At 54.0% G+C, this 24,079-nt stretch overlaps 3 protein-coding genes across 6 annotated transcripts in view; all 3 read right to left on the bottom strand.

The window, feature by feature from the left end:
• Positions 1 to 5,756, bottom strand: part of TRIOBP (TRIO and F-actin binding protein) — a gene marked incomplete at its 5' end in the record, with an annotated part of 55,506 nt that extends 49,750 nt beyond the window's left edge. The window contains 3 exons of the mRNA XM_081127367.1: positions 3,977 to 4,213; positions 5,071 to 5,226; positions 5,709 to 5,756. Of these exons, the coding sequence (XP_080983493.1) occupies positions 3,977 to 4,090 (114 nt within the window). The remainder of the gene's footprint in view (positions 1 to 3,976; positions 4,214 to 5,070; positions 5,227 to 5,708) is intronic.
• A 4,646-nt stretch (positions 5,757 to 10,402) lies between these two features.
• NOL12 (nucleolar protein 12) lies at positions 10,403 to 15,048 on the bottom strand. 4 transcript variants are annotated; one of them, XM_081130036.1, is made up of 6 exons: positions 14,889 to 15,048; positions 13,695 to 13,800; positions 13,372 to 13,420; positions 12,704 to 12,846; positions 11,232 to 11,329; positions 10,403 to 10,791 (listed from the first exon to the last, which is right to left on the bottom strand). In XM_081130036.1, the coding sequence occupies exons 1-6, from the start codon at positions 14,969 to 14,971 to the stop codon at positions 10,626 to 10,628; spliced, it is 645 nt and encodes a 214-aa protein (XP_080986162.1). In that variant the 5' UTR covers positions 14,972 to 15,048; the 3' UTR covers positions 10,403 to 10,625. The 4 variants fall into 4 exon arrangements, with proteins under 4 accessions (XP_080986162.1, XP_080986160.1, XP_080986161.1 ...); XM_081130034.1 differs by lacking the exon at positions 14,889 to 15,048 and adding an exon at positions 14,469 to 14,761; XM_081130035.1 differs by lacking the exon at positions 13,695 to 13,800 and having other exon boundaries at positions 14,889 to 14,999.
• Positions 15,049 to 19,836: 4,788 nt separating this feature from the next.
• Positions 19,837 to 23,037, bottom strand: LGALS1 (galectin 1). Its single transcript, XM_081128436.1, has 4 exons — positions 22,863 to 23,037; positions 21,658 to 21,737; positions 20,278 to 20,449; positions 19,837 to 20,034 (listed from the first exon to the last, which is right to left on the bottom strand). The coding sequence occupies exons 1-4, from the start codon at positions 22,869 to 22,871 to the stop codon at positions 19,888 to 19,890; spliced, it is 408 nt and encodes a 135-aa protein (XP_080984562.1). The 5' UTR covers positions 22,872 to 23,037; the 3' UTR covers positions 19,837 to 19,887.
• Between the last annotated feature and the right edge of the window lie 1,042 nt (positions 23,038 to 24,079).

Below are 24,079 nucleotides of genomic sequence, written 5' to 3'. Positions count from 1 at the left end.
GAGGAAGGAGGGACATCAAGGCTTCATAGGAAAGGAATGGCCCTGCTAGAGGAGGGCAGGGGGCTCCTGGGCTGCAGGGTCAAGGCCCGGGGGACGGGAGCAGAGGTGGAGGCCCTGAGCCGGCTGCTGGCTTCTGTCTCCCTCCCGCTCACCAAGGCCACACCTGTGAAGGCTGGTGCTGGGCTCACCCAGGGGGAACGGCTGCTCACCTCCGGGAAGGCCCCCCCACCCCTCCCCACCTCCCGGGGCGGCAGGGCCCTCCCCTGGTGGTGGGAGACAGCGGCCACAGAACCCTGCACCCCGCCTCCTCTCGGGTTACCTGGGTGGCGGGCTCCGGCAGTGGCGGCTGGCGGCTGTCAGCACCCTCGTCCCCGGGGGGCTCCGGCTCAGGCCCCCACGCTGCCGCCCTCCCAGGCCCCGACTCTGGGCCGTGGCGGCGGCCGAGGCAGCAGAAACCCTAGAGGGGCCGGCTGCGGGAGCAGGGGCCCCTCATTACTGTTTCATAAGCCGGGGCCCAGCCAAGAACGACGCAGGACATGAAACCACAGGAACCTGATCCCCACAGCTCACCTGAGAGCTGGCTGGGCGGGGGACTGGGCCTGGGCTCCCTGGGGACTCTGGAGCCCAGAGCTCAGGGCTAAGGCCACAGCCTGGCCACAGCCCCCAGGTGGGCACAGACTCTCTGGCTTCCGAGAAGGTGGCTGCTAGCAAGACCTGGGCAGGGCCAAGGAGTGGGGCCAGGGTGTCTGCCGTGCCATCTAAGCCAGAGGAGCCCATCTGGGCTCAGTTTCGCCCCCTGCCCTGGAGCCAGATTCTGATCAGAGCTCGGCAGCGGGAGGTGTCAGATCCACAGCCCAGCCCGGCGCCTTGGCCGCCCCAGGGACCTCATGGGCATGAATAAGGAGGGAGCAGCTCGCTAGGCACTGCCAAGGGGTCCCAGCCCAGCTGGGCCCAACAAGGCCCCCAGCCAGTCGTGGCATGTCCTTTCTCTCACTCCCAGCCCCTGCCACTACCCACCGCCCACTTGAGCGGGGTCCAGCAGCAAGTCCCTGGCTCTGATTTCCTGCCTGGCGGGTCAGCACAAGCTCTGGCCTCAGACAGACAGATTGGAAGTCCAATCCTGGCGCCTCCACTTCCCAGCTGGGTGACCTCAGCCCTGTGGCTTCCCCTCTCTGAGCCTGGTTTCCTCATCTACAAAACTGAGATGATAAGAGGACTCAGCTCCTAGGGCTGTTATGAGAATTAAACGAGTTAATATTTGTAAAGAGCTTAGAACAGTGCTTGCTGTACATCTTAAATAGAATAGATAATGTATAAAGATTAAATAGAATTTTATTAGTGTTAAATCGATAGAATGTTAAATACACTTACGAATAAATACATTTAAAAGTGATGTGTGGTACCAGGCACAACAGCACAACACTCCCACCTAGGCTCCCTCCCTCCATCCAGAACCTGGCTGTGACCTGCTCAAGGCCATGTGATTTCCAGGAATAAGCCCTCCCGCAGCCTATGGGACTCAGCTGAGAGTAGAGCAGAAACATATCCAGAGCCAGAATCCCAGGGGAGCTGGAACAAGCTTTGGGGAGGAACCTGGGCCATTCCTGCATACTCCAAGGTAGGAAAAGATGTCAGAACTGGCTCCGGCCCCAGGAGATACCAGGCTTCCAGGGAAGAGTTTGAACCCAGATGGAATTAGGGGTCCAGCTGGGAACTGCACAGTCCCACCCAGGCTGGGGGATGCTGTTTTAACACACAGATATCGTGACTGCATGTCTGAAACTGCTCATCCGCAAGCAAGATTTTCATCAGCGTCAGATCCTGATGACTCGAGAGCCTTTATCTCCCACTGAGGTCTGGCTCCTCAGCTCCGTAATTCAGTAACTTCCCTCATCTCCAGTGTAGCCCACAGGCACCTCTCACTCACCACCCCAAACAACTCCAAATGGATTTCCTATCCCAAGTACCCGCCTCAGGAGGTAACTTAGAAGTCAGCCATGGTCCACCCCTTCCATGTTCCTCAGGCACCAAATCCTTTAGATTCTCCTGTTCAATTAGTTCTGAAATGTGTCCATTTCTCTCCATTGCAAAGTCTCCATCATCACTGGCATGAGTGATTGTACCTTTTCCTTACTGTTCACCCTGGTTTACTCTCACTCCCTGCACTCCATTCTCAGCCCTGCAGTCAGTGACTTTGGAAAGTGCAAATCTGATCTCACCATTCCAGTTTAAAATCTTCAGTGGCTCCCATGACTCTCAGGAAAAAGTCCAAAGTCAGCATGTCTATAGGGCCCCACAAGGCCTGGTGAGACCAGCCCCCACCCCATTCTCCAACCTTGTCTTGGAGTTCCTATGCCCCTCCCTCTTGGTGACCTCTCTCCATCCTACAATATGCCTCCTCCTTTCTGCCTCAGGGCCTTTGCACCTACTATTCCCATCCTCTCCTCTTCCCCCAACTTCACTAGCGAATGTCCCCATAGCCTTTACGAAGCAGCTGAAATGTCATTTCCTTGGCGAAACCAATCACTTATCCTCATGCAACTTGCTATTCCTTACAACCTTAACCACAACCATAATTATTTGCATGATTAATTTCTTAGTCTCCATTTCTCTTGCTAGACTACAAGCCCCATGTACCAGGGACTGTGTCTGTGTTACTTATCACTGTTTCCCCACCATCTGGCATAATGCCTGGCACATGTTAAGCATCTATTCAATATGTGTGAACATGTGAACTGGCCTAAGGTCTCAGCCCAGAAGGGGTGGGACTGAGACTAGAACCCAAACCTGTCTGAACCCAAAATTTCTTCTCCTGTTCCTGACTTCCCATCTCCCCACCCATTGGAAGAAGATCATTTACACGGGAAATAAACTCACTGAGCTTTCAGGCATCTGTTCCATGAACTTGGGGGTAGGGGCGCTGTTACTATATGCATCAGGACAGGAGAAAGGAATCTCCCAGGTTTGTTTTCCTGATTAGGAAGGAGGGAGAGGAAACTAACAAGTATTGAATTAGCCACATGTGATAGGCTAAGCATTGCCAGATGCCCTGAGTGAGAAGATTTATTGCCCCACTTGACTATTTAGGGGAGTGAAGCCAGAGATAGTAAATGACCCAAGGTCACACAGCAGGGCAATGGCAAACCTAGCACTGGAACTCTGGTCTGCATGGCCCCAAAGCTGAATGGTGACTCCCTTATATCAGTCACCTTGGAGTCTAACCCCCGCATGGTGCTGGCTGCCAGGCTTAAGGGGAGCCTCAGGACTGTCTGGGAATGAAAGAGCCATAATGGATCAAGGCTGGAGGGCCCACAGAGATTCATAGGTCTCATAGCACGCGTACCAGGAGCTCTGGGTTTATGTATATGGGGAATTGGCCTAAGACTACATGGATCCCAAAGTGAGAAAATGCTTCGCTCCTTCAGTACCTTCAAGGAGAAAGTTTCCAGTGGGTGCTGGGGTATCTTCAGCGCCTCTCTAACACCTGCCAATCTTCCTTTTTAACAGAGAGACAGCGGGATGTAGGCTCAGAGCCTTCAGCCAACAATACTCTCTAGTTAGAATTTAAAGACACTTCTGTTTTCTGTCTTTTTCTTTCTTTCTTTTTAACCTTCTATACAAAGGATATAAGCCGAGTTTTCTACTTGGTGATGATGTAAAGTTTTCTACTTGGTGGTGATGTAAAGTTCTGTTTTAGTATAAGGGACAAAAGGGTATTGATTTAAAGAGTAAGGTAAGTAATAGATTATGTGAGGCTATGGCAACAAAAGACCAGAAAATCAGGAGAATGACTGGCACGTGGGAAAGGTTAACATGATCTCACTACTTCACTGAACAGATGGGAAAACTGAGGCTCTGCCCATGAGGAAAGCCTGTGTCTGGGTTCAACTGCAAGTGAGTTGGGCCAGTCAGGCCCCAGCCCATCCCAGACTCCCCAATCCCAAACCACACCAACCACTCAGGAAAGCCAGCCCACCTGGTGCCTTGCTCTGTGGGCCTCCTCAGGGTGGAAGCAGTTCTGACAGCAGCTCTGGGCAATCATATTGGCCTCAAAGTATTCACAGGGGGCATTCCCAGCCTCCCCCTCCATATTGGGTGAGTCAGGCCAGGGAAGCTCCTGCGATCCAATGGTGGGCCTGGGAAGAATGGAGCGGGGAGGCAAGGACCAGGGGACTGGCTGGCAGCACACCTGGACCCCAGCCCCAGCTTGCCCCTGGACAAAGACCAAGGAAATAAGGTTATTCATCCATTTATTCATCTGTTCATGTATTCACGCAACAAACACTCATTAAGCACCTACTAAGCACCAGGCACTCTGCCAAGAGTTTGATATGTCATTTCTAGTCATCACTGCAGTGTTGTTCCAAGTGTGTTCCAAGGACCCTGCTTTAGACTCAGTAGAGCTATTTATAAAATGCATATTCCCAGTACCCTCCCCAGATCCACCTAGTCAGAATCTCTCTGGAGGTGAGGCCTGAGATGTGCATTTTAAACAAGTCTCCTAGGGCACTCGTGCACCCAAAGTTGGAGCGCCCTTGTCTTATAATTATCCTGCATAAAATTGGATAAAATTAATATCAGTTTCAGATGAGGCAAGGAAGGCTCACAGAGGTTCCATAACTTGCAAAGAGGTCCCAGTGGCTGAACTGAACTCAAACCCAGGTCTGTGTGCCCCCCTACCCAACTAGGAGGTGGAAGTGAGGGGCACTGGATCACACTGCCAACTCACACAGGTCCCTTGGGAAATACTGGGAGTGAGGCAAAAGGCCAGCCCAGTATTTTCAGAGTTGAGGACAAAGTCATGGACAAAAGTGAACCTAAAGTCACACAGCAAGTTTGTGGCAGAGCTTGGCCAAAGAGAAAGCCTCGTGTTCTGACTTGTGCACATGGCTATCCCTTCTGTGCCACTGAGAGCTTCAATGCCATACCCTGGGGGGGAAGCCCCAACAGAAGACTGACTTGAAAATTTCCTCCTAACCCACACAGAGCCCTAGGAGGGGATGGGGGTGAGAGGAATCCATATTCTCTAACACACATGCCCCTTACGTACCCCCAAGTCACTGCCCATACCTTTCCTCACCTGGAGAATTCCTTCCACAGCGTCCCAGCGGATCAGGCCTCCCGGGGCATCAGGCCTTCCTTGCCAGTCTCACCTGAGAGCTGGAGAATTTCACATCTCCCCTGAGACAGCCAGGGGGAAGGATGGTGGCTCCTCCGCCCTCAGATCTGGGGAGGCAGCAGGGCACAGTCTGTGGGGAGGGGGGGCACCCACTGGCCCCTCGGTGGCCCGGGGTCTCTGATCGTCTCTGGACTCTTCTCGCAGCATCGCTCTCTGCTCCAGGTGGTAGAAGGGGGGTGCATCCGTCCCACCCGGCCTGGCGGATTCTCCCAGCCCCGCCACATACGGGAGTATCTCCTCAGATGGAGCCTGCTGCTCATTTCCCTGGGGCGGATGTGCAGGGCTCCACGCCAGGCCCCCCACTGCTCCCGCTTCCTCCTCCCCACCCCCACGCCCCGGCAGGATCCTTCTCCGAAAGGCACTCTAGGTGTGGCCGTAACAATGAAAACCCTGCAGAGGACCGGGGGCCCCGCCCGGAGAGCGGACCCCTGGACCGCTCTCTCCATCCATCCGGTGGGCGCCTCGCCCGCGTTCCTCACCCCTCCGCCTTTCCCCTTACGCCCCTCCACCCTTCCCGCCGCGTACTAACCTCGGCTCGGGTTTCCACGCACCGGGGGTGCCGGGGGTGCGTGCCGAGGTCACAGCCTCTTTATTTTAACAATGAATCTGAACGTTGACGAAGACCACGCCCCTGCCGCTCTCTCATAGGCTCTCTCTCGGTTCTTCATTTGCATGAAGGCTGTGCGATTGGGCAACCCGAGGACGATGGGCGGGGCGGAGGCGGCGGGGCGGAGGCGGGCGGTGCCCAGATGCCTCGGAGCGCGGGATCCGCAGCAGGTTTCCCGGAGCAGCGGGTCCAGAGGTCCCGGACCGTAGGCAGAGCTGGGAGCGGTGTTCAACGTCTGACCTCTTTCCCTTTGACTCATTCCCGCCACTGTCCGCTAACCTGGCTTTTGCCTAGGCCTTGGGCTAGGGTCTTAACCTCTCTGTGCCTCAGTTTTCTAATTTGTAAAATGGGGGTAGAAATACTATCTGTGAGGATAAAATTAAATGCCTAGGGGGTTTCAACCTCTATTTGCACATTTCCGCTGTTGAGACGCTAACTCAAATGCACAGCTCTCCCCCTTTAAAAAGTAACATTTTGCCCCGGTCAGTGTGGCTCAGTTGGTTGAGCATTCTTCCGTGGACCTGCGATTGCCGGTTCAATTCCTGGTCAGGGCACATGCCCAGGTTGTGGGTTCAACCGATGGATGCTTCTTTCTCCCCCTCTCCCTTCCTCTCTCTCTAAAATCAATAAAGACAGCCCTAGCTGGTTTTGCTCAGTGGTTAGAGCATCAGCCTGCAGACTGAAGGGTCCTGGGTTTGATTCCCACCAAGGGCTGTGCATACCTAGGTAAGAGGCTGGATTCCCGACTGGGGGCCCATGTGGAAGGCAACCAATTGATGTGTCTCTCTCACATCAATGTTTCTCTCTCTTTTCCTTCCACTCTCTCAGGAAAGCAATGGAAAAAATACCCTCAGGTGAGGATTAAAAAATAAAAATCAATAAAAACATATCTTTTGAAAGTCTAACATTTTTAAAGCTAACATTTATTCTGCATTGTCTATGTGGCAGCTCCAGGTCCAAAATCTCTACATTCATGAAGACATCATAACGTGAAGGATTAAGTACCAAGGTCTTCATTTCACAGCAACTGAGGATCTGAGAAATTAACTAACTTCCCAGTGTCACACAGCTAGTAAGTGGCAGAGGCAAGACTAAAATCCTGTGTGGCCTGGCTGGGCATGGCTCAGCGGTTGAGCATCCACCTAGGATCCAGGAGATCGCAGTTCGATTCCCAGTCAGGGCACATGCCCTAGTTGTGGGCTCAAGCCCCAGCAGGGGGCGTACAGGAGGCAGTCGATCAATGACTCTCATCATTGATGTTTCTATCTCTCTCTCCCTCTTCCTTTCTCTCTCTGAAATCAGTAAAGATATATTTAAACAAACAAACAAAACCCCTGTGTGTCTGCTTCCACTGTTGTCCACAGGGCATCTTCACTAATACAGTCAGACATTCACCCATACCTGGCACAGCCATGCCTGAGCTGGGTACTGGGGAAATGGTAACATGAATAGAATGTGGCTCCTTCTGAAATGAGGAGCCCACTGACCAGTGGGAGAGAGCCTCTGAACAGGTCACCCTGGCCCCTAATGGGACAGGCGAAGATACAGCTTCATTACAAGAATAATGAGCTTTCTGCTTGGTCCCAATTACTGTAAGCAAAACAGGGAGTAGTGAGACTCGTGTTTAGTATGTGGCTCTAGCACTCCCTGGCTGTGTGATCTTGAGGAAGTTCCTTGTCCTCTCTGAGCCTCGAGTGGGGTAGGCACTCAGTTTGAGTTTGAAACTCAGGGTATGACACCGGCCCTCTAGCCCCACCCATCAGTAAAACCTGAAACCAACTCTGAGTGGCCCTCCGAACAGATAATTCATTAAATACTTGTGGAGCCCCTACTTTTGTTGGTTGTGTGTGCCAAGGATACATCAGTGAACAAAAGGTCAAATCTCCTGCTCTTGGAACACTTACATGTTAGACAGACCACAGACTAGATAAATAAGCAATACATGGAGTACGTTGGCTGGTGACAGGTGCTAAGGGGAAAAATGCAGCAGGGAGGGGTTAGAAGTCGCTGGTGTGGTCAGGGAAGGCTGCACTAAGATGGTGACATTTGAGCAAAGACCTGAAGAAGATGGGGCAATGAGCCTGCAGGCCCTGGGGAGGGGTGTTTTCAGCTAAGGGGACAGATGCAGAGAGGCTGGAGTGGAAAGAATGAGGGAGAAGGAAATGGGACAGGTTGGTGGGTCGTCCTGAGCACTCTCCCTAGCTCTGGAGTTGCCTGGTTGTGCCCTGCTGTGGGATGGCTCAGGGCTAAGGGTGTAATGGTGGCAGCCAAGGAAGCGTCACCACTTGTCACATTTAGTCCCAGCCTCACATCCCCCTTTCTACTCCCTGAAGTCTATGTCCGCTTATCTCCACCTTTGCTCATGCCATTTCCTGTGGCCGAGACACCCCTCTTCAGAGAGCTGGAGATGCAAACTGATTACTCACAGTTCTGTTCCAGCTCTACACCACTGAGCCTCAGCTTCCTCTCAGTCAAGTGGAAATGGTCACCCAGCCCTCCCTGCCCACAGGCCTGATGAGAATCACATGCTCTGGGCAGGCAAGATAGAGATGCAGGGGACCGTGGCCCAAAGGAGCAGGGGCAGTAGGTAAGAGTCTCTAAAAGGGTGATCAGGGCTGGCTCCAGCCCGTGGTTACCCTGCATAGTGATGATCCAAAGCCACCAGGCTTGCTTTTACTGACTCCTTTAGAAGCTCATGCCTTGAAAAAGCTCCTAGAGGCCTCAACCCACAGGGCCCACAAGATGGGGAGCAGCAGGAGTAAAGAATCCAGATGCGGAGCATGGAGAGAAGAGCTGCTGAGAAGACAAGTTCTCCAGAGGGTTCTGATTCCACCACTCCTGAAGCTAGGACTGGCAAGACCATGCCTCACTTTCCTTGGTCTTCTGGCAGAACTAATGGCCCACATAGGAGAGAGCAATGAGACTAACACTAACAAATGTTACAAATCATAGGTGTAAGTTGTAAATGACCCCGTGTCACTGGGGATGGGGAGAGAGCCTGGCCAGATGTCTCAGCAGTCAGCAGCAGCTGCACACACATTGACGGCACATAGGAGAATGCCATGCCATGGGAACGGTTCATACGCACGGTCTCATTTTAGCCTTAGGGGTGGCCTTACGTTGTAGGTGTCTTATGTCACCCTACGCATGGAGAATAGACCCAGAGAGGTTAGCACAGTGAGGAGCTCAGACAGTGGTCCAGTGGCACAGCCAAGATCCAAACCCAAACCCTGCTGTGTGCACTGATCTCCCAGGCCTAGCTCTGTTCCTGCTCACAGGGGCCTGTGAGGACACGGCTCAGTTGGCTCTCCTGGGGTGAGTACCACGATCACCTGGAGAGCCTGGTAACAGGCTCTGCCCTGGATGGAGGCAACCAACCACAGTCACCTGACCCAAACAGGGTGGGACAACCAGAAGGCAGCAAGAAGAGCAGGTGGGAGAAGCTGAGAAGCCAGGTCAGGAGACCTCCTGGCCACAAGCCCTGAGCTTTACATTCCATGCCTAGGTGTGGCCTTCAGACCTGCATCAGCCATCACCAGATAGTAGGTTTTTATGGTGACATGGAAAAGCACCTGCCCAGCCCCAAGTGCAGCCAAACAGAGCCACTGTTCCTGAGCCTACACAATGGCTTGTGGGGGGAGGGAGCTGCTCCTAGAATACCTTCCATGGGGTGAGTGCAGGGAGGACCTACCCCGCAGACTTCAGCTCCCTCTCCCAAAGGAGTCTCTCACATCCCAAGGCCATACATCCTGCAGCTGTGCTCCCGTCAGAGCACTCTCTTGTCACCCTGACCATCTCTTACTAGTCATGAACTTCACTGGGAATGACAGCACATTTTATTCCCCTCAGTCCTAGTCTTAGGGCCCAACATGGGTCCCCTAACCAGGGCACAACACGAAATCCCTGTGCCCCAGCTCAGAATCACAGGAACCAGTAAGTGGCAAGGGGGAGTCAGAGGATAGTGCTCTGGTTGTCCTCGATGGTACCGCATCTACCATCCTACCTGGATTCTACCTTCTTGGTTAGGGGAACAGCAGAGTACGTGAGGTAGGTCACTAATAAGCTGGGACAAGAAAGGGACAAGGCTGGTTTTCATCAGCTCTGAAACCAAACCTGAAGATCTGAAAGGAGTGTGAACAAATGGCACCTTGCAGTACACCAGCTGGACTCCTGGGGGGTCTGCTCAGAAAGGGCCCCACTTCTAGGCAAGATGCATTTTCTTTAAAAAGGGTTAATCTCTCCTTGCGCCTAGGAGCTGCTGGAAGCCTGGGAAGCTGCCCCAGTTTGGGGGTGAGGAATGTGCCAGGAGTCACCTGCTTCCACATTTCAATTTCAGCTGAGAAGACGGAGACCAAGGATAAGGGACAGGCCCCAAGTCTCAACCACTAAAGGGCAGAGCTTGCTACTGCTCACCCATGGCCCCAGCTGCTCACTTTTCAGAGCAATGGGTAGACTGGCTTCTACCAGTGGTTACACTGGTCTGCACCCCTGGTTAGGGGTCCCAGGCCTACCCTTGGCGTGTGGCATCAGGGCCAAAGACAAACCAACCACAGTGCACGTAGTTTCAAAACTCTGATGAAGGCGCAGCATAGGGGCCAAGGACAAACCAACCACAGTGCAGCTAGTTCAAAACTCTGATGAAGGCAGTGGGGTGTACATATGGGAAGGTGCCCCAAATGTGGCTCAGACGGCTCCTCCTGAGGGAGGCCAGTTCTCAGCTGCCTGCTACTTCTTGGGCAAAAGCCCCTGGGCTCAGTGCAGGCTGGGTTACAGAGACAGCCAAGCAGAGACAGGACAGATCCTTGCAGCCTAGGCTGGGGCCTGGCCTGGTTCTCGGACTCACTCTCCGCTGTGCCGGGCTTTGCCGGTCAGCCGGCGGCGCTGGGTCTTGCTGGTACGAGTGGTACTTGGGGGCTTCTTGGTGGAGTCCTGAGCCCATCGAGGATGTTTCTTCTTGACTTTTCTTCGACTGTGTGCATGCAGTGATGCTGTGAGAGAGGAGATCCTGTGGGAGAGTGGTAGGCCAGTGAGGCTAGGGCCTCAGTGTACCCTGGGGAACAGGGCATAAGTGAAAGGTTGGGTTGGGGATGACTGACAATCCAGTTCATGAAGGGAAAGTCAGGACAAGCCCTGAATATCAATACTACCAGGTCCATTCCAAAGGCAGCCTGCTCTGACCCCACAAGGCCTGCTAGCTCCTTAGCTCAGAGAGAGAAAGGCCCTTACCCCAGACATAAAGGGCTCCCAGGGTCAGTTGTTCTTGGGAGGTGGGGGTGGGGTGAGGGACAGTGAGGACCACTTGATAGGAAGAGCAGAGGGCTGCTCCAGGCCCCACACCTGCCTCACACTACTCCCTAAAAGTCAGCAGGAGGCGGCTCTGCAGGCCAGGTCACCCATGCCAGCCATGCAGAATAGGCTCATAAGGATGGACAAGCCAGAGCTCACCGCTGGGATAGCAGGGGTTCTCTGGATTTTCTGGGTAAGGCTTTGGTCAGCTTCTCCATGGATGACACCTCCTCCTCAGACCCCGGCTGGGCCCCTTGCTAAAAAAGCAGAGAACAAAGACTGTCACAGAGAGCAATGGATTGGGTGGCCTGGGCAATCATGGCTCTGTCAAGTGGGGGCACGATTCGCCACCTCCCATGCCTGGGCTGGGGCTCAGGGAAGGCCATGTGCACCCTGGAGCAGGAATTATGCAGGGAAGAGCTGTGTTTCAGAGTCCTCCACTGCCTCAGTTTCCAGTGGACATCAACACTCACAGATGGAAGAACTCTAACATGGGGACAAAACTTGTCTTTGCATCAGACCTTTCAGAAGAGGGAGCACAAAATAGAAGTTGAACATAAGACGTAATAGAGCAGTGGCTCCCGGACATAAACCCACTGTAATCCATGATAAGAAATGTGGTTTACCTTGTAACTGAGTTGATACATGGATATCAAAAAACTTACTGTGAGGCTTTCTGATATTTTCAATAATAATTCTGTTCTATTTTTATTTTTTTAATCCTGATTAAACAAACCTGAGGATTATTGATTTTAGAGAGGATTGGGGGAGAAAGAGAGAGAAACAGATGTGAGATAGAAATATCAATCGGTTGCCTCTCATAAGCATCCACTGGGAACAAACCTACAACCTAGGTACTATATGTGCCCTGAACGGAAATCGAACCCACAACCTTTTTGGCGTATGGGACAATTCTCCAACCAACTGAGCCACACCAGCCAGGGCTATTTCTTTTCTTTTCTTTTCTTTTTTTAATGCGTCTTTATTGATTTCTGAGAGACGAAGGGAGAGGAACAGAGAAAGGGAGAAATATCAATGATGAGAGAGTCATTGATCAGCTACCTCCAGCATGACCCCTGCTGGGGATCGAGCCTGCAACCTGGGCATGTGCCCTAACTGGGAATCGAACCACGGTCTCCTGGATCCTAGGTTGATGCTCAACCACTGAGCCACGCCGGCTGGGCTATTTTTTTTTTTTTAATGCTGGTCGCAACCTGTTAATAACTCACAACCCATAGGTTGAAAACTCGCTGTCAGTGCACACAGGTGTGTCATGTAATTATTGCTGTTTATCATGCAATCTGAGTGATCACAGTAAACACTATCTAAAGTGCTTCTCATAGGTTCACCACTTTTAATCTCACAGCAATTCCACAAGGCAGGTGCTACCACCATCGAACCTGTTTATTGATGAAGAGAAGAGGTAAGGCAAAGAGACACCCAAGCTCCCACAGCTGCTCAGTGGTGGAGCTAGCCTCTGAAACCTCAGGACTCAAAGATTTTGTCCAGGCCCAGAAGACACTGAACCCCCTGCAATGGAATCTACATGACATGGACTAGCACTTAGCAACCCCTGACAAGCCAAGCTGCCCCTGTGTTCCTTCTTCCCCAGGGCTGGGAGTGACACTCACCTCAGGCAGAGGCAATCCCAGCAGCCGGGCCCCTGAGAGGTCCAGGTTGCTGATGGTGGTCACGGTGACTGTGTGGTTGGGGTGGTCGTACTGTACTGACTCTGTCTTTGCTGTTACCAGCCGGTCCAGTTCATCTGCCTCCTCTGTGCAGGGTGAGCACAAAACGGCCTCAGCACTAGGGCACAAGTTACCAGGCTCCAGCCCCTCCCAATCCTGGAGTGCAATGGCCCCCTCTACTCTATGGAAGAGTATCCGGGAAGTCACTGGCTCCAGAGCCTGTCCTGCCAACAAATGCTGTAAACTATCCAACTCCTCCTTTCCTGTCCTGGGAAAACCTCAAACCACCTGGTCGCCACCTTCGACAAGCCCAGTGTGACACCAGGGCTGCTGCCCATTCCCCTCTACCCCCAGTCCCTCCAGGCTTCAGAAACTGGGCTGTCCGCTCAGGATCAGTTTACTAAGAGGTTTGGTCTCCTCTTTGTCTCTAATCCACTACATTTAGAGGTACCCAAGGACCACTCCTGGTCCCCATGTCATCATCAAGACCCCCAGAGCTAAGGAAGTCAGCTTCTGGGCAGCCCCTACACCCCTATCCTCCCACTCACCAAGGGATAAATAAACCAAGGCTTGTTGGCTATTCTCCATGTCAGGCCAAGGACCGGACTTACCCAGCGCCTCCTCTCTCTCTGCCAGCATCTTCAAGTATTCCTGGTGGCGCTGAAACCAAAAGGGAAGGGAACACAGTGAGTATGATGGCCATTCAGCCCCACCTCAGGCAGGGGCACTGCTCACCTCCAAGGTGAGTGAGTGAAAGACCAGGAGATTCCATCCTAAACCTTCCCAAGACCTGGGCCCACAGTGTCTCCACCTGTACAAACTGTTTCCCAGGCCTGCTCACACCTCCCCTCATCCCTGCAGATGTTCCATTCAGGCCATCCAAGGCTGCAAGTCCGCTGGGAGTGAGAGACTCTCCCGCCCTCCCACTCTGCACCTCCTCTCGGAGCTTCTTCTGCTCCTGCTTGAGCCGCTGCTTGATCTCCTCTATGGCTGCCTTCTTCCGCTCCACCTTCCGCTTGTGGAAGCCTGTCAGGTACTCCCTACAGGAAAGGGGCAAGGGAGTCAGGAGCTACAAGGAAAGAAAGGCTTCCCTCCAAAAACAGCTAAATTGCACTCACTATGAGCCAGGGACCATTCCAAAAATTTACGTGTGTTAACTCATGTAATCTTCACAACAACCTGTGTAGTAGGTACCAATTCCTGTTTTACAGATGAGGTCACTGAGGCACAGAGAGGTTAGGTTACTTGCCCAAGGTCATAGAGTGTAAGGTTATGAAAAAAAGAGGGAGAAGCTGCCTTTTTCTACCCACTACCCTCCGGGGCTCTCAGCTTCAAGCAGCAGGCACAGGTGATGGGCATAGGTTGTAGGCCTTTGAACCTAGAACTGGTGGGGCCCCTTCTATACTGCGAAATTCCGTTCCCCAGTGAATTAAGCCACTTCCAGCAGGACTTGAGAGGCCACCCTTACCCAGACCTCTACATTTGCTGCTGGACCAACACCGCATTTCCCAGGACACCTGCCCCCTGGACCCATCTCTGCAGGGCCTGTGGATGCCCAGCATTTCCCTCCCTCCCTCCCTCCCTCCCTCTCTATCTGATCTCAGCCTCTTCTCAGCTCTGTAGTACTGACTGCACCATTTCCATCTATTCGGGGCCCCAACACTCGGTTTTTCCATGATCTACTACCATATGCTAAGGGGGCACGCACACGTAGGAGTAAATGTCTGGTGAGCGAATAAATGAACTTCAGCCACTCATTTCATTCACTCTTCATTTATCAACAACAGCTGAGAGTACTCAGTGAGGGCGGCTGGGATAGGAAGCCGTTGCCAGTGCCCGGAGACCCGAACTCCTGGCTCGCAGGGCGGCTCTCAGGCTGCGCACACAGGAGGAGCCAGGCAAGTTGGGGCGCCCAGAAGAACGAGGGGAGGGCGGGGCGGGCGGTTCCATTCCACAGGCGAGGGCCAAGAACGGACGCTCCCATTCCGCGGGAGGGCGCCCAAGGGGAGCCCCGGTCACGCCAAGAGGGCGGGGCCGGAAGGGCCCTCTGCGCGAGCGTGCGCGGCCCCAGGCTGGCGTAGGCCTTGCCCCGCAGCCCGAGCGGGTGCGGTTCAGCATTATCACTCACCGCCGCTTCTCCTCGTCGAAGCTGAGGACGAGCCGCGGCCGCCGGTTGTCGCCATCTCGCTTCTTCTTCTTGTTGCGGCCCATAACTGTGAGGCCTGGGCGGCGCCGCTCCCGCTCCCGGAAGACACTTCCGGGTGTAGCGTTTTGGGCCTTCCGGGCGCGCCTCGCAACGACGCTCAGCAGTTCCACTCGCCAGGCCCTGCCTTTTAAAGGGACCGCCCCACCCCTCCCTTGTGGGTGTAACAAGCTGGTCTCTGCCCCGCGACTCCCAGCCCCATTCCTTCTTTAGACAAGCAACGGGGAGAGCGAGCCCCCGAGGTCCCGGCGCCTAGCACGGCACCTGGCACAGAGCAGGCGCTCAGTACGGAGTTATTATCGAATGACCAAAGACTGCTGATCCTACTTTTGATTCTCATGTTAACTTGGTGGTGCTCTCCAAGATCACGTTTCTGGAAGCAAACTACCTGAATCTGAATCCTGGTATCCCAGTTACAGCTGTGTGGTCCTGGACCAGTTGCCTTTGCTGCGCCTGAGTTACCCTGTTTGGAAAATTACAATTATAGTGATTTTGTAGTGTGAATGTAAGGCAGTGGTTTTCAAACTTTTGCGTGCACCAGAATCCCCTAGAGGGCTTGCTGAAACCCAGATCCCTTGGCCCCGCTGCAGAGTTTCTAATTCAGCAGGTCTGGAGTGAGCCCCAGAATTTGCATTTCTAACAGGCTCTCAGGTGATGTTGATATTGCTGGTCCCCCGACCAAACTTTGAGAACGTGATTGTGAGGAATGAATGAGTTATGTAACGTGTATAACATAATAAATGCCACGCGTGTTTACTACACAAGCTATCTTCCCTCTCTATGCCTCAGTTTCCCCAATGGAGTAGGGGTGTCATAACTCATCCTCTACTGAAAATGAGGGTATGAATGTGAATGCATTCAGTAAAACAACATCTGAAGGAATTTTAGTAACTGGAATTACATGCCTGAATCTCCCTGTAAACAATAATATAAATGGAACCACTTTAAAATGGAACCAGAGCTGCCATCCCAGAGAAACTGCCTTATGCCTCAAATCTTTGGAGTGTTAAAATAGGGCAAAATAACCTCTGGACAGGGCCTCAGCAACCTTTTTCCCAAAGAACTGTTTGTAAAGATAACAAGAAAGCAGTTTTCATGACTAATGGAATGATGACTACTAGACTGAAAATTTAAAACATTGTTGAGTGCCCAGTTGGGTGTGGCTCAGCTGTTAAGCATCAACCCAGGATCTAGGAGATTGCAGTTTGATTCCTGGTGAAGGCACATGCCCATGTTGTAGGCTAGATCCCCAGTCGGGGGCGTGGGGGAGGCAGCCAATCAATGACTCTCATCATTGATGTTTCTATCTCTCTCTGTCCCTCTTCCTTCCTCTCTCTGAAATCAATAAAGACATATTTCTTAAAAATAAAACATTGTTTAGAATTAACATCACTATGTTATCTTCGCCAATAGAAATGCCTTCCTTCTATTGATGTAATTGTTCCCCCTCCCTGTCTCATAAATACTCCTTGTCTTTGTCTTCTAATCAGAATATTATTTGGGCTTCTGCCTGAATTAATGACTCCTTAATAGCTATCTTTCTTGGCTTCAAATAAACGCTTGTTTGCCTCTCACTTTGAGATGCTCTTTTATTCTAAGGTTAGCACTCCATTCTCAGCACATCTGCGCTGGGTGGTCCCACAGGGTCAATGATCTACAGGAGAAGCACAGGAGGCTGCAGGAGTTCAGGGTTGGCTCCTCCAGTGTGGAGTGCTTCCCTGAGGAGGTGACCGCAGAACTGAATGAGGTTGGGGATGCCAGAGGCATTAAAGACTCTTAGGACCCAACCTTCTCCTTTAATAAGTGACTGGATCCCAGAGAGCAAGTAAGCACACACGACTGAGTGCCTGCTGAGTGCAAGGCATACAGAGAAGACAATGGAACTACAGTATTATCTCAGAGAGGGGAAGTGACTTGTCCAGGGTTATACTGCTGCTCTGTGGCAAAACTGGGACTTTAACCTGATTCACTAGGCTCATGGCCCAGCATCGTGGGCCACTGGCCAGAAGGATCACTCCTCCAGTATCTAGCATAGCCCCTTTGGAGGGCAAGATGCAGTTTTAGAAGGAGCCAGGCACACAGTAGGTACATCTCTACATGAATGTTGAGCCCATTCCACCAGGGTCCTCTGCCTGGAGGATTCCATGTTGGTGCTGAAAGGAAATTAGCCTCAAACCCAGGGTACAGCAGGCGGCTGCCTGAATAGCAGGGCTTCAGGGTGAAAAATAACTGTCCCTTTGACCCTTCGACCCCCAGTGGTCATGCTCTAATGTTCCCCTTGGCATCCTCCCTCTGGGAGGAAACATTGTCTTGGCTGCAATGATGCCCCTGAAGATGCCCAGCAAGCTGCCTTCTGCAGCTGGGCTGCCTCCTGTGAGTCCCAGGCACTGGGTCTCAGGGCTGCCACCAGCTCTTTCCCAGGCTCCACCCCCCCCACCCACACCCAGACTGACTGTAGCCAGAAAGTGATGGGTCTGCTACTGGACTTGATAAATTATAAACCTTTCTGGGCTCCTTTCCTCTCCACGGTTCATTCTTTCAGTCTCCCACTGTGCTGAAGAGTGTTCTCAGGGCGTCTCCAGGATTATCTGTCCTCACAGCCTCTCGTGAGGTTGGTGCTGCTTCATCCCTGTTATACAGGCGAGGAAACAAGCTCAGAGAGAAGTGATTTGGCCAAAGTTACCCAGTTAGTGAGCGGTGTACAGAGCCATTCTCGCCTGCTGCCCTGGATGTGGAGTGGTTCTGCCCTCCAGAGCTTCCAGTCTGGAGCAGAGACAGGCTGAATAAGGAGACAGACGGCCGCTTATGTGAGGAACTCTGCGTAGTTGGTCTTTGCAGCCCACCCAGCCCAAGCTGCCGGCCCACATGGGGCTCAGAGAGGCCTCATCTGCCAAAGCTCCCAGTGCAGAGTGAAGCCCGCCATCTCTGGCAGGCGCTTTTGCTCTAAACTCTTCCTAGGGAGTTTCAGGTCCCCTTGCCCCAGGAAAGGAGATGAGGGACTGGCAACCCACCCAGATTCCAAAAGCTCCAGAGCCCTTTACTGCAGCTTGCTGTCTAAAGCACCCACCACCCTTGTTGAGATTATTTTTGAAATTTTTATGTTTCTTGAGCACCTACTGTGTGTGTGCCAAGCACAGCAAGAGATGGCACATTCTCGTCTGGCTGGCGTGGCTCGGTGGTTGAGCGTAAACCTACGAACCAGGAGGTCAGGGTTCAATCTCAGTCAGGGCACATGCTCAGGTTTCAAGTGTCTGGCTTGATTTCCAGTAGGGGGCATGCAGGGGGCAGCCAATAATGACTCTCATTGTTGATGTTTCTGTCTCTTTCCATCTCCTTTCCTCTCTCTGAAATCAATAAAAACATTTTTTTAAAAAAGAGAGATGGCACATTCTCTTAATAGAAATGATGATGCTGATGAGCAAAAGGAACTGCTATTTATTTAGCTCTTTACATGATTCTCTCTTTTAAGGTATGAGCCCCATTTTACTGAGGCTTAGACAGGTGCAGTCACTTGCCCAAGGTCATACAGGCAAGAAGAGCAAGTGCTGAGGGTGAGCCCAGGTGGTCTAAGGGCAGAGCTCTACTTAATTTCTTTGGACCCAGTTTCATAGGCTCATAATACACAGTGAGTCTTAAAAGAGGTGAAGGAAACCAACATTTACAGAGCCCTTACTATGTGCCATGCACCATACACCCCCCTGCATTATGCCAGCTAATCCTTGCAACAACCCCACAGCGTAGATACTATAGTATTAATGCAATTTGATAGATGAGGAAACAGGTTCAGAGAGGTTCAGTAACTAATCTGAGGGCAGTGATGGAGCTGGGGTTTGAACATAGGAGTGTGATTCTGAGCCGCTTCTTTCCCAGGGCTTTGCTCTGGCTCCGTGTAGTCCCAGTTCTGGTATATTGTGGGTGTTCGGCCAGGTTAGGGGAGAAATAATGTGGGTGAACTGAGGACCAGAGAAAGGCAGTTGAGGGGAGCACTTTCTCCAATGTCCAGCAGAGGGCGATCCATCCACAGCCAGATTTCCAAAGCTGTTCCTGGGTGGCCACTTGGGTGACTCAGGAGAGCCTGGAGATTGGGCATGTGGACTCCATCCCCCTTGGCCCTCATAGAAATGTGCTCCCTAGGGGACACACCGAGGTGGGAATCTTCCACCCCAAAGGGCCCAGATGCAAATAACCCTCATTTTATAGATGCAGAAATGAAGGCTGGGGACAGATAAGACCTACCCAGGGTCCCACGGCTGCTGCTGGCTGTCCTGGAGAGTTAGATTTGCCAAGCTCCCATCCCAGAGCTCAGCTGGGTATAGTACAGTCCTGGGCATCACATTGTCACTCAGAGGCTTGAGTGCAGCAGGGATGAGAAGCCACTGCTGTTTACTATGCGCTGCATACTAAACTTGGCCTCCTTCACACGTATCACTTAATCCTCACAGCACTATGTGCTACTAGTCCCCTCACATACATGAATAACCCAGGCTCAGATCCATTCATGCACACAAGGCCACACAGCTGGTAGCCCCGCACCACCATCTGCACCAGCTCTTAATAGCTCATGAAAACAAATGAGAGGGGCCCAGTAACTCTTCTCTCTGTGCTGCCTGATACCACAGCATGAATCAGTCTGTCCTTGCCTCTTTCCCCCTGGTTTCATTTATTCATCTTTTGAGCACCTACTATGTGCTGGGGCCCACTAGGTTGGGAGCTGTTTGTCACCAAGCCCCTACTGTGTACTGAGCCCAGGGGACTCAGGGGAAGATGTCACTAGCACTTAGCAGGTGTGCATCAAAGAAGTGAACAGAAGTGAAGCCTGGGGAAGTTAGTGGAACCTGCCCCCATATACACACACGCACACAAATGAGGCTGGTTCAGGGAACAGAGGCAGCTGCCTTTATTGGGGGCCACTGGTTGGCTGGATTCACTCAAAGGCCACACACTTGATCTTGAGGTCACCTTCTGCCGCCAGGTAATTGATGACCTCCAGGTTGAGGCGGTTGGGGAACTTGAATGTATATCCATCTGACAGCTTGATAATCATGTCTGCCTGGTCGAAGGAGATGCACACCTTGGGAGTGGAAAAGGGCAGTGAGCGATGCTCCCCCAAGCGGGAGCCTTGGCACAGCCACAGCCACGGCCTGCAGGCCTTGGGCCCTCCCAGAGCCCTGACAGCCCTACTGCAGGGGCCAGGCCCCTGAGGTTGGTAGAGGGGCTAACACAGCAGGTGAGGGAGGGAGAAGGGGGAGTGGGGAGGAAGGGCAAGGTGGGACCTAGGTCTCTGGTCACGAACCCCAGCTCTGCCCCAGCCCACCTCTGTGACACTTCCAGGCTGGAAGGGGAAGACAGACTCGCGCTGCTCAGTGCCCCATGCCCCGGAATTCTTGCTGTTACACACGATGACGTTGATGTCTCCATGTATATTGAAGCGAGGATTGAAGTGCAGGCACACGTTGTTGTCATCTTTGCCCAGGTTCAGCACGAAGCTGGGGGTGACAGGCAGGAGGGGCTGAGGCCTCTGCAGGCAGCTGCAGCCCCTGGACTAACCAGTCTGTGCCACTCAGTGCACCATGAATGGATCTAGCTGGGAGAACTGATTGAGTCAAGGAGGCAGGAAACCTGATTCTAGCTCTTGGGCCAGCCACCTCCTTGCTGTGATCTTGAGTCCTTGCCCCTCTCTGGGTCTGTTCCTCATTTGCACAGTGGGGGCTGCCTGCCCAAGAAGGATCTCTAAGGGTCTTGCTGTGCTTACAGCCAAAACTCTCGCAGACAGCAGTTTGTGTCCCAGCCCTCCGGTCGAGGTAGGGGACTCCCTCCAGATGATGACCTCTGGGCGTACAGGTGTCCTGTCTATCTGGTATATCTTGGCACCCTTGGTGCCCGGCATGATGGATGACATGCAACAGGTACTCAATAACTGGGGCGAATGAACAAATCCCAATAACGCACTTGCTAGGTGGAGGTAACAGCAATCCTTGCCCCTGAGGGTCTGATAAGAATGAAATGAATAGTGCACCGGGCTCTTTGATAACGTCGGCTGGTCATCTCCTCACTGAGAGACCCAGCACCTCACACCCCCCGCACAACCACCGTCCCCCTCGTTTTGGTTTACTGATTAACAAACTGAGGCTCAGTGCAGTTGGCTAAGCCCCAGGTCCGCCACGTGGCCGCTGAGAAAACAGACCAGCTGGCTGGATGACAAAGGAAGGAAGGACTGAAGGAATGAAAGGCTGAGGAGTGAAGAACGCAGGAAAGAGGGACCGCGGAGGGAGAGCTTTGGGCGGGGCACCCCCCTCATTCCCTCTCCCCGCCCCCGCCCCCCAGCAGCCTCAGGTCCCGCCCAGAGCCGGGAGGAGGGGACGAGCCGAGGTAGGCGGCGGAGCAGCAGCTGGTTTAGTTTAAGAGGCTCCAGTGGGGAGGGGAGGGGAGGGAGGGGGGGGAGGGGGGGAGGGGAGGGAGGGGGGGGAGGGGAGGGGGCGACCATGCTGGAGGCATCCAGATCCCAGGAAGAAGTGACTCATCCAGAAAACCCCGCTCCCGCTGGGGCGGCCGGAATGAATCCCCGCCCCCACCGCCGAAGGGGGAGGGTGGAGGGGGCCAGGCCGCCACGCCCCTACCTGCCCTCGGGCTGCGCCCCGGGGCTGCAGACGCGGCCCAGCCGCAGCCGCCCGCCACCCCCACCTTCGCCCCTCACCTCTTGGCGTCGGGGGCCACCTCGCCCCGCACTCGGATGCACTCCCCCGGTTTGAGATTCAGGTTGCTGGCGACCAGACCCTGCGCAGACAAGACCCCGCCCAGACGGGTTAGAGGCTGCGGTGCCCGCGGAGGTGGGGGGGGGTCGTCTCCACCCTGGGAAACTGGAAGCCTGGGGAACCCGCGTGCAAGTTCTAGCCGTTCTTTCTTTGTGAGGTCCTGGGCAAGTCCCTACTCCCAACCGGGTCCGCTTCCTATCGGTAACGGGACTGAGGCTCCAGAAGCCAAGATCTGGAAGTCTTTGGGGCTCCGCTTGGGGATTTTGGAGTTGGGACGTTCCACTGCCTCATGTAATAGATGAGAGAAGCGGGCTCCTCGGGAGTGAGGGAGGTGGTGGCAAAGGAAGGCGAATGCGGGGGGGGGGGGTCTGCCCCTCTGCTGGAGAGGAAGGGGCCTGGGGCTGGGGGGCTCCCTTCAAGCGGCTCTGCGGAGAGGAGGCCCCGAGGAGCAGGGCCAGGCCCCTCTGCAGCAGGGAGCGCGGCCTCGGCCGAGCCTGCAGCCTGGCTGGCTGGGGGTTAACGAGGTTGAGCACACAGTTTAACTGCTGGTGAGTGGTTCCTTCGGCCAAAAACTTTTCCCTCAGGGCCTGAGGAAGATTCCCGCCTCCTCTCCCCCACCCCCACCGGACCGGCCTGCACTGAGCCCTTCCACCCACTCACTCGGGCAGGCCCCCTTCCCAGGCAGCCTGCCTCTGATCCTGGCAACTCGTCAGGGCTCCCTAGCGCAGAGGGTGACTGCCCTGGCCGGGCGACTGAGGACAGCTGCAGCAGGGAGGGAGGGGACAGGAGTCTCTTTGGGGTGGAGGTGGGGAAGGGCAGTGTCATCAAAGAGCCTCCCCGGCCCCCGCTGGCCACACCCTGTCCACTCCAATTTCTCAGAGAGCTGCAGAAAGGCAGACCTTGGGAGAAATAACTGCGCTGGCCGACCCTGGAGGAATCCAGAAAATTCTTAAGCCAGAGAAAGCCTTGGGGGACCATGGTGCCCACCCCTATCTTGGAGATGCGGCCACTAAGGCCCAGGAAAAAAAGACGGTACTTGCTCAAAGCCGCACTGTCGGGACTAGAACCCACGCCCGCATCTGCCCGACTCTCCCCAGCGGCCTGCCCCACGCCATCCTGAGCCTCGGCGCGGGGCCCCCGCACTCACACAAGCCATGACCGAGGACGGGAGGACGGGAGGACGGTCCTGCAGACTGCGCACCAGCTGTCAGAGGCTCCGCGGGAGAGACTGTCCCCCCGGGCCGCTCCCACCCTTTTAAGGGGACCGGACCCCCCGCCCCCGGGAAGCTCAGCCAATTGTAAGTCAGGACAGGAATAGGGCCCCTGGAGGCGGAGTCAATGGAATTTTGAAGCCCGATCTGGAGCAGAGCGGACCAATCAGAGTGGCGGCCCCCTCCTTAGCCACTCCCCCAGGGTCCGCGCTCCACCTCTCATTCTCCCCCATCTCTCCCCAGCCCCCACCAAAAAAGTTGTGCTGTGGCAGGGATTGGGGGAAGCCAGTGGAAAATAGTTTGAGGATGAGCTAGGCCCAGGAGTTGGCGGGAAGGGGCTGAGGGCCAGCAGGCTGAGCTCAGGGGCTCCCCAGGGAAGACCGCTGAGGGGGTGCAGAGTCCTTCAAGGAATTAGAGCCGGGGTTCCTGAGGCTGCACGCTGGCAGGGCCAGGGCGTGACCCCCTCTGTGGGCCTATGCAGAGGGCCCAGAACCCATCAACCGCAAGGCTCTGGCCCCACCCGGGCCTCCTCCGGAAGCAGGGATTGTGGCTGCCGCTGCGCGTGCTTGTCACTAAAGCTAAAGAAAGGCTGGGCCCGGTGCCAAGTCTGAGGCAGCTGCCAGGGTTCAGGGCTCAGGCCTCAGCCCTGCTGAGGGGCCTGCTGGGGATCCTCCAAGAGCCCCTGCTTGACAGCCTCTGGCTGGTCTGAGAGGGACAGGCCTGGGAGCGGGCCCAGCTGAGCCAGGCCATGAGGGGTTAAGGTCCCTGCTTTTTGCACCCCTGTCCACTCTCCTCACAGCTCTTCCCCTGAGGCCAGGCACAGCCTTATCTTTCCACATCTGTTTAGCAAATATTTTACTGTACACCAATTAATGTACCTGGCCCTGAGCTATCTGGAAGGATTCAAAGATGAATCTTCCCAGTCCCTTCTCTCAAGGAGCCCACTGTTAGGGTGGAACCTGGCCATGAACCTAGGGAAGGAGTAGCATGATGTCAGCTCTAAGGGAGGTCAGGAGCAAGCACCTTGGTGGGATGGAGACTGTCCAGAATGTGAAGGTGGGTCTTGAAGGATGGGTGAAGGAGGGCTGGCATTCCAGCCTGGGCAGAGGCTCCGAAATGAAAAAGCACAGATTTAGGGAACCGTGAGCATCTG

This window comes from Miniopterus schreibersii, assembly GCF_964146895.1.
Source record: "Miniopterus schreibersii genome assembly, chromosome: 2".
NCBI lineage: Eukaryota > Metazoa > Chordata > Mammalia > Chiroptera > Miniopteridae > Miniopterus > Miniopterus schreibersii.
This window is presented reverse-complemented; position numbering and strand designations above follow the sequence as displayed.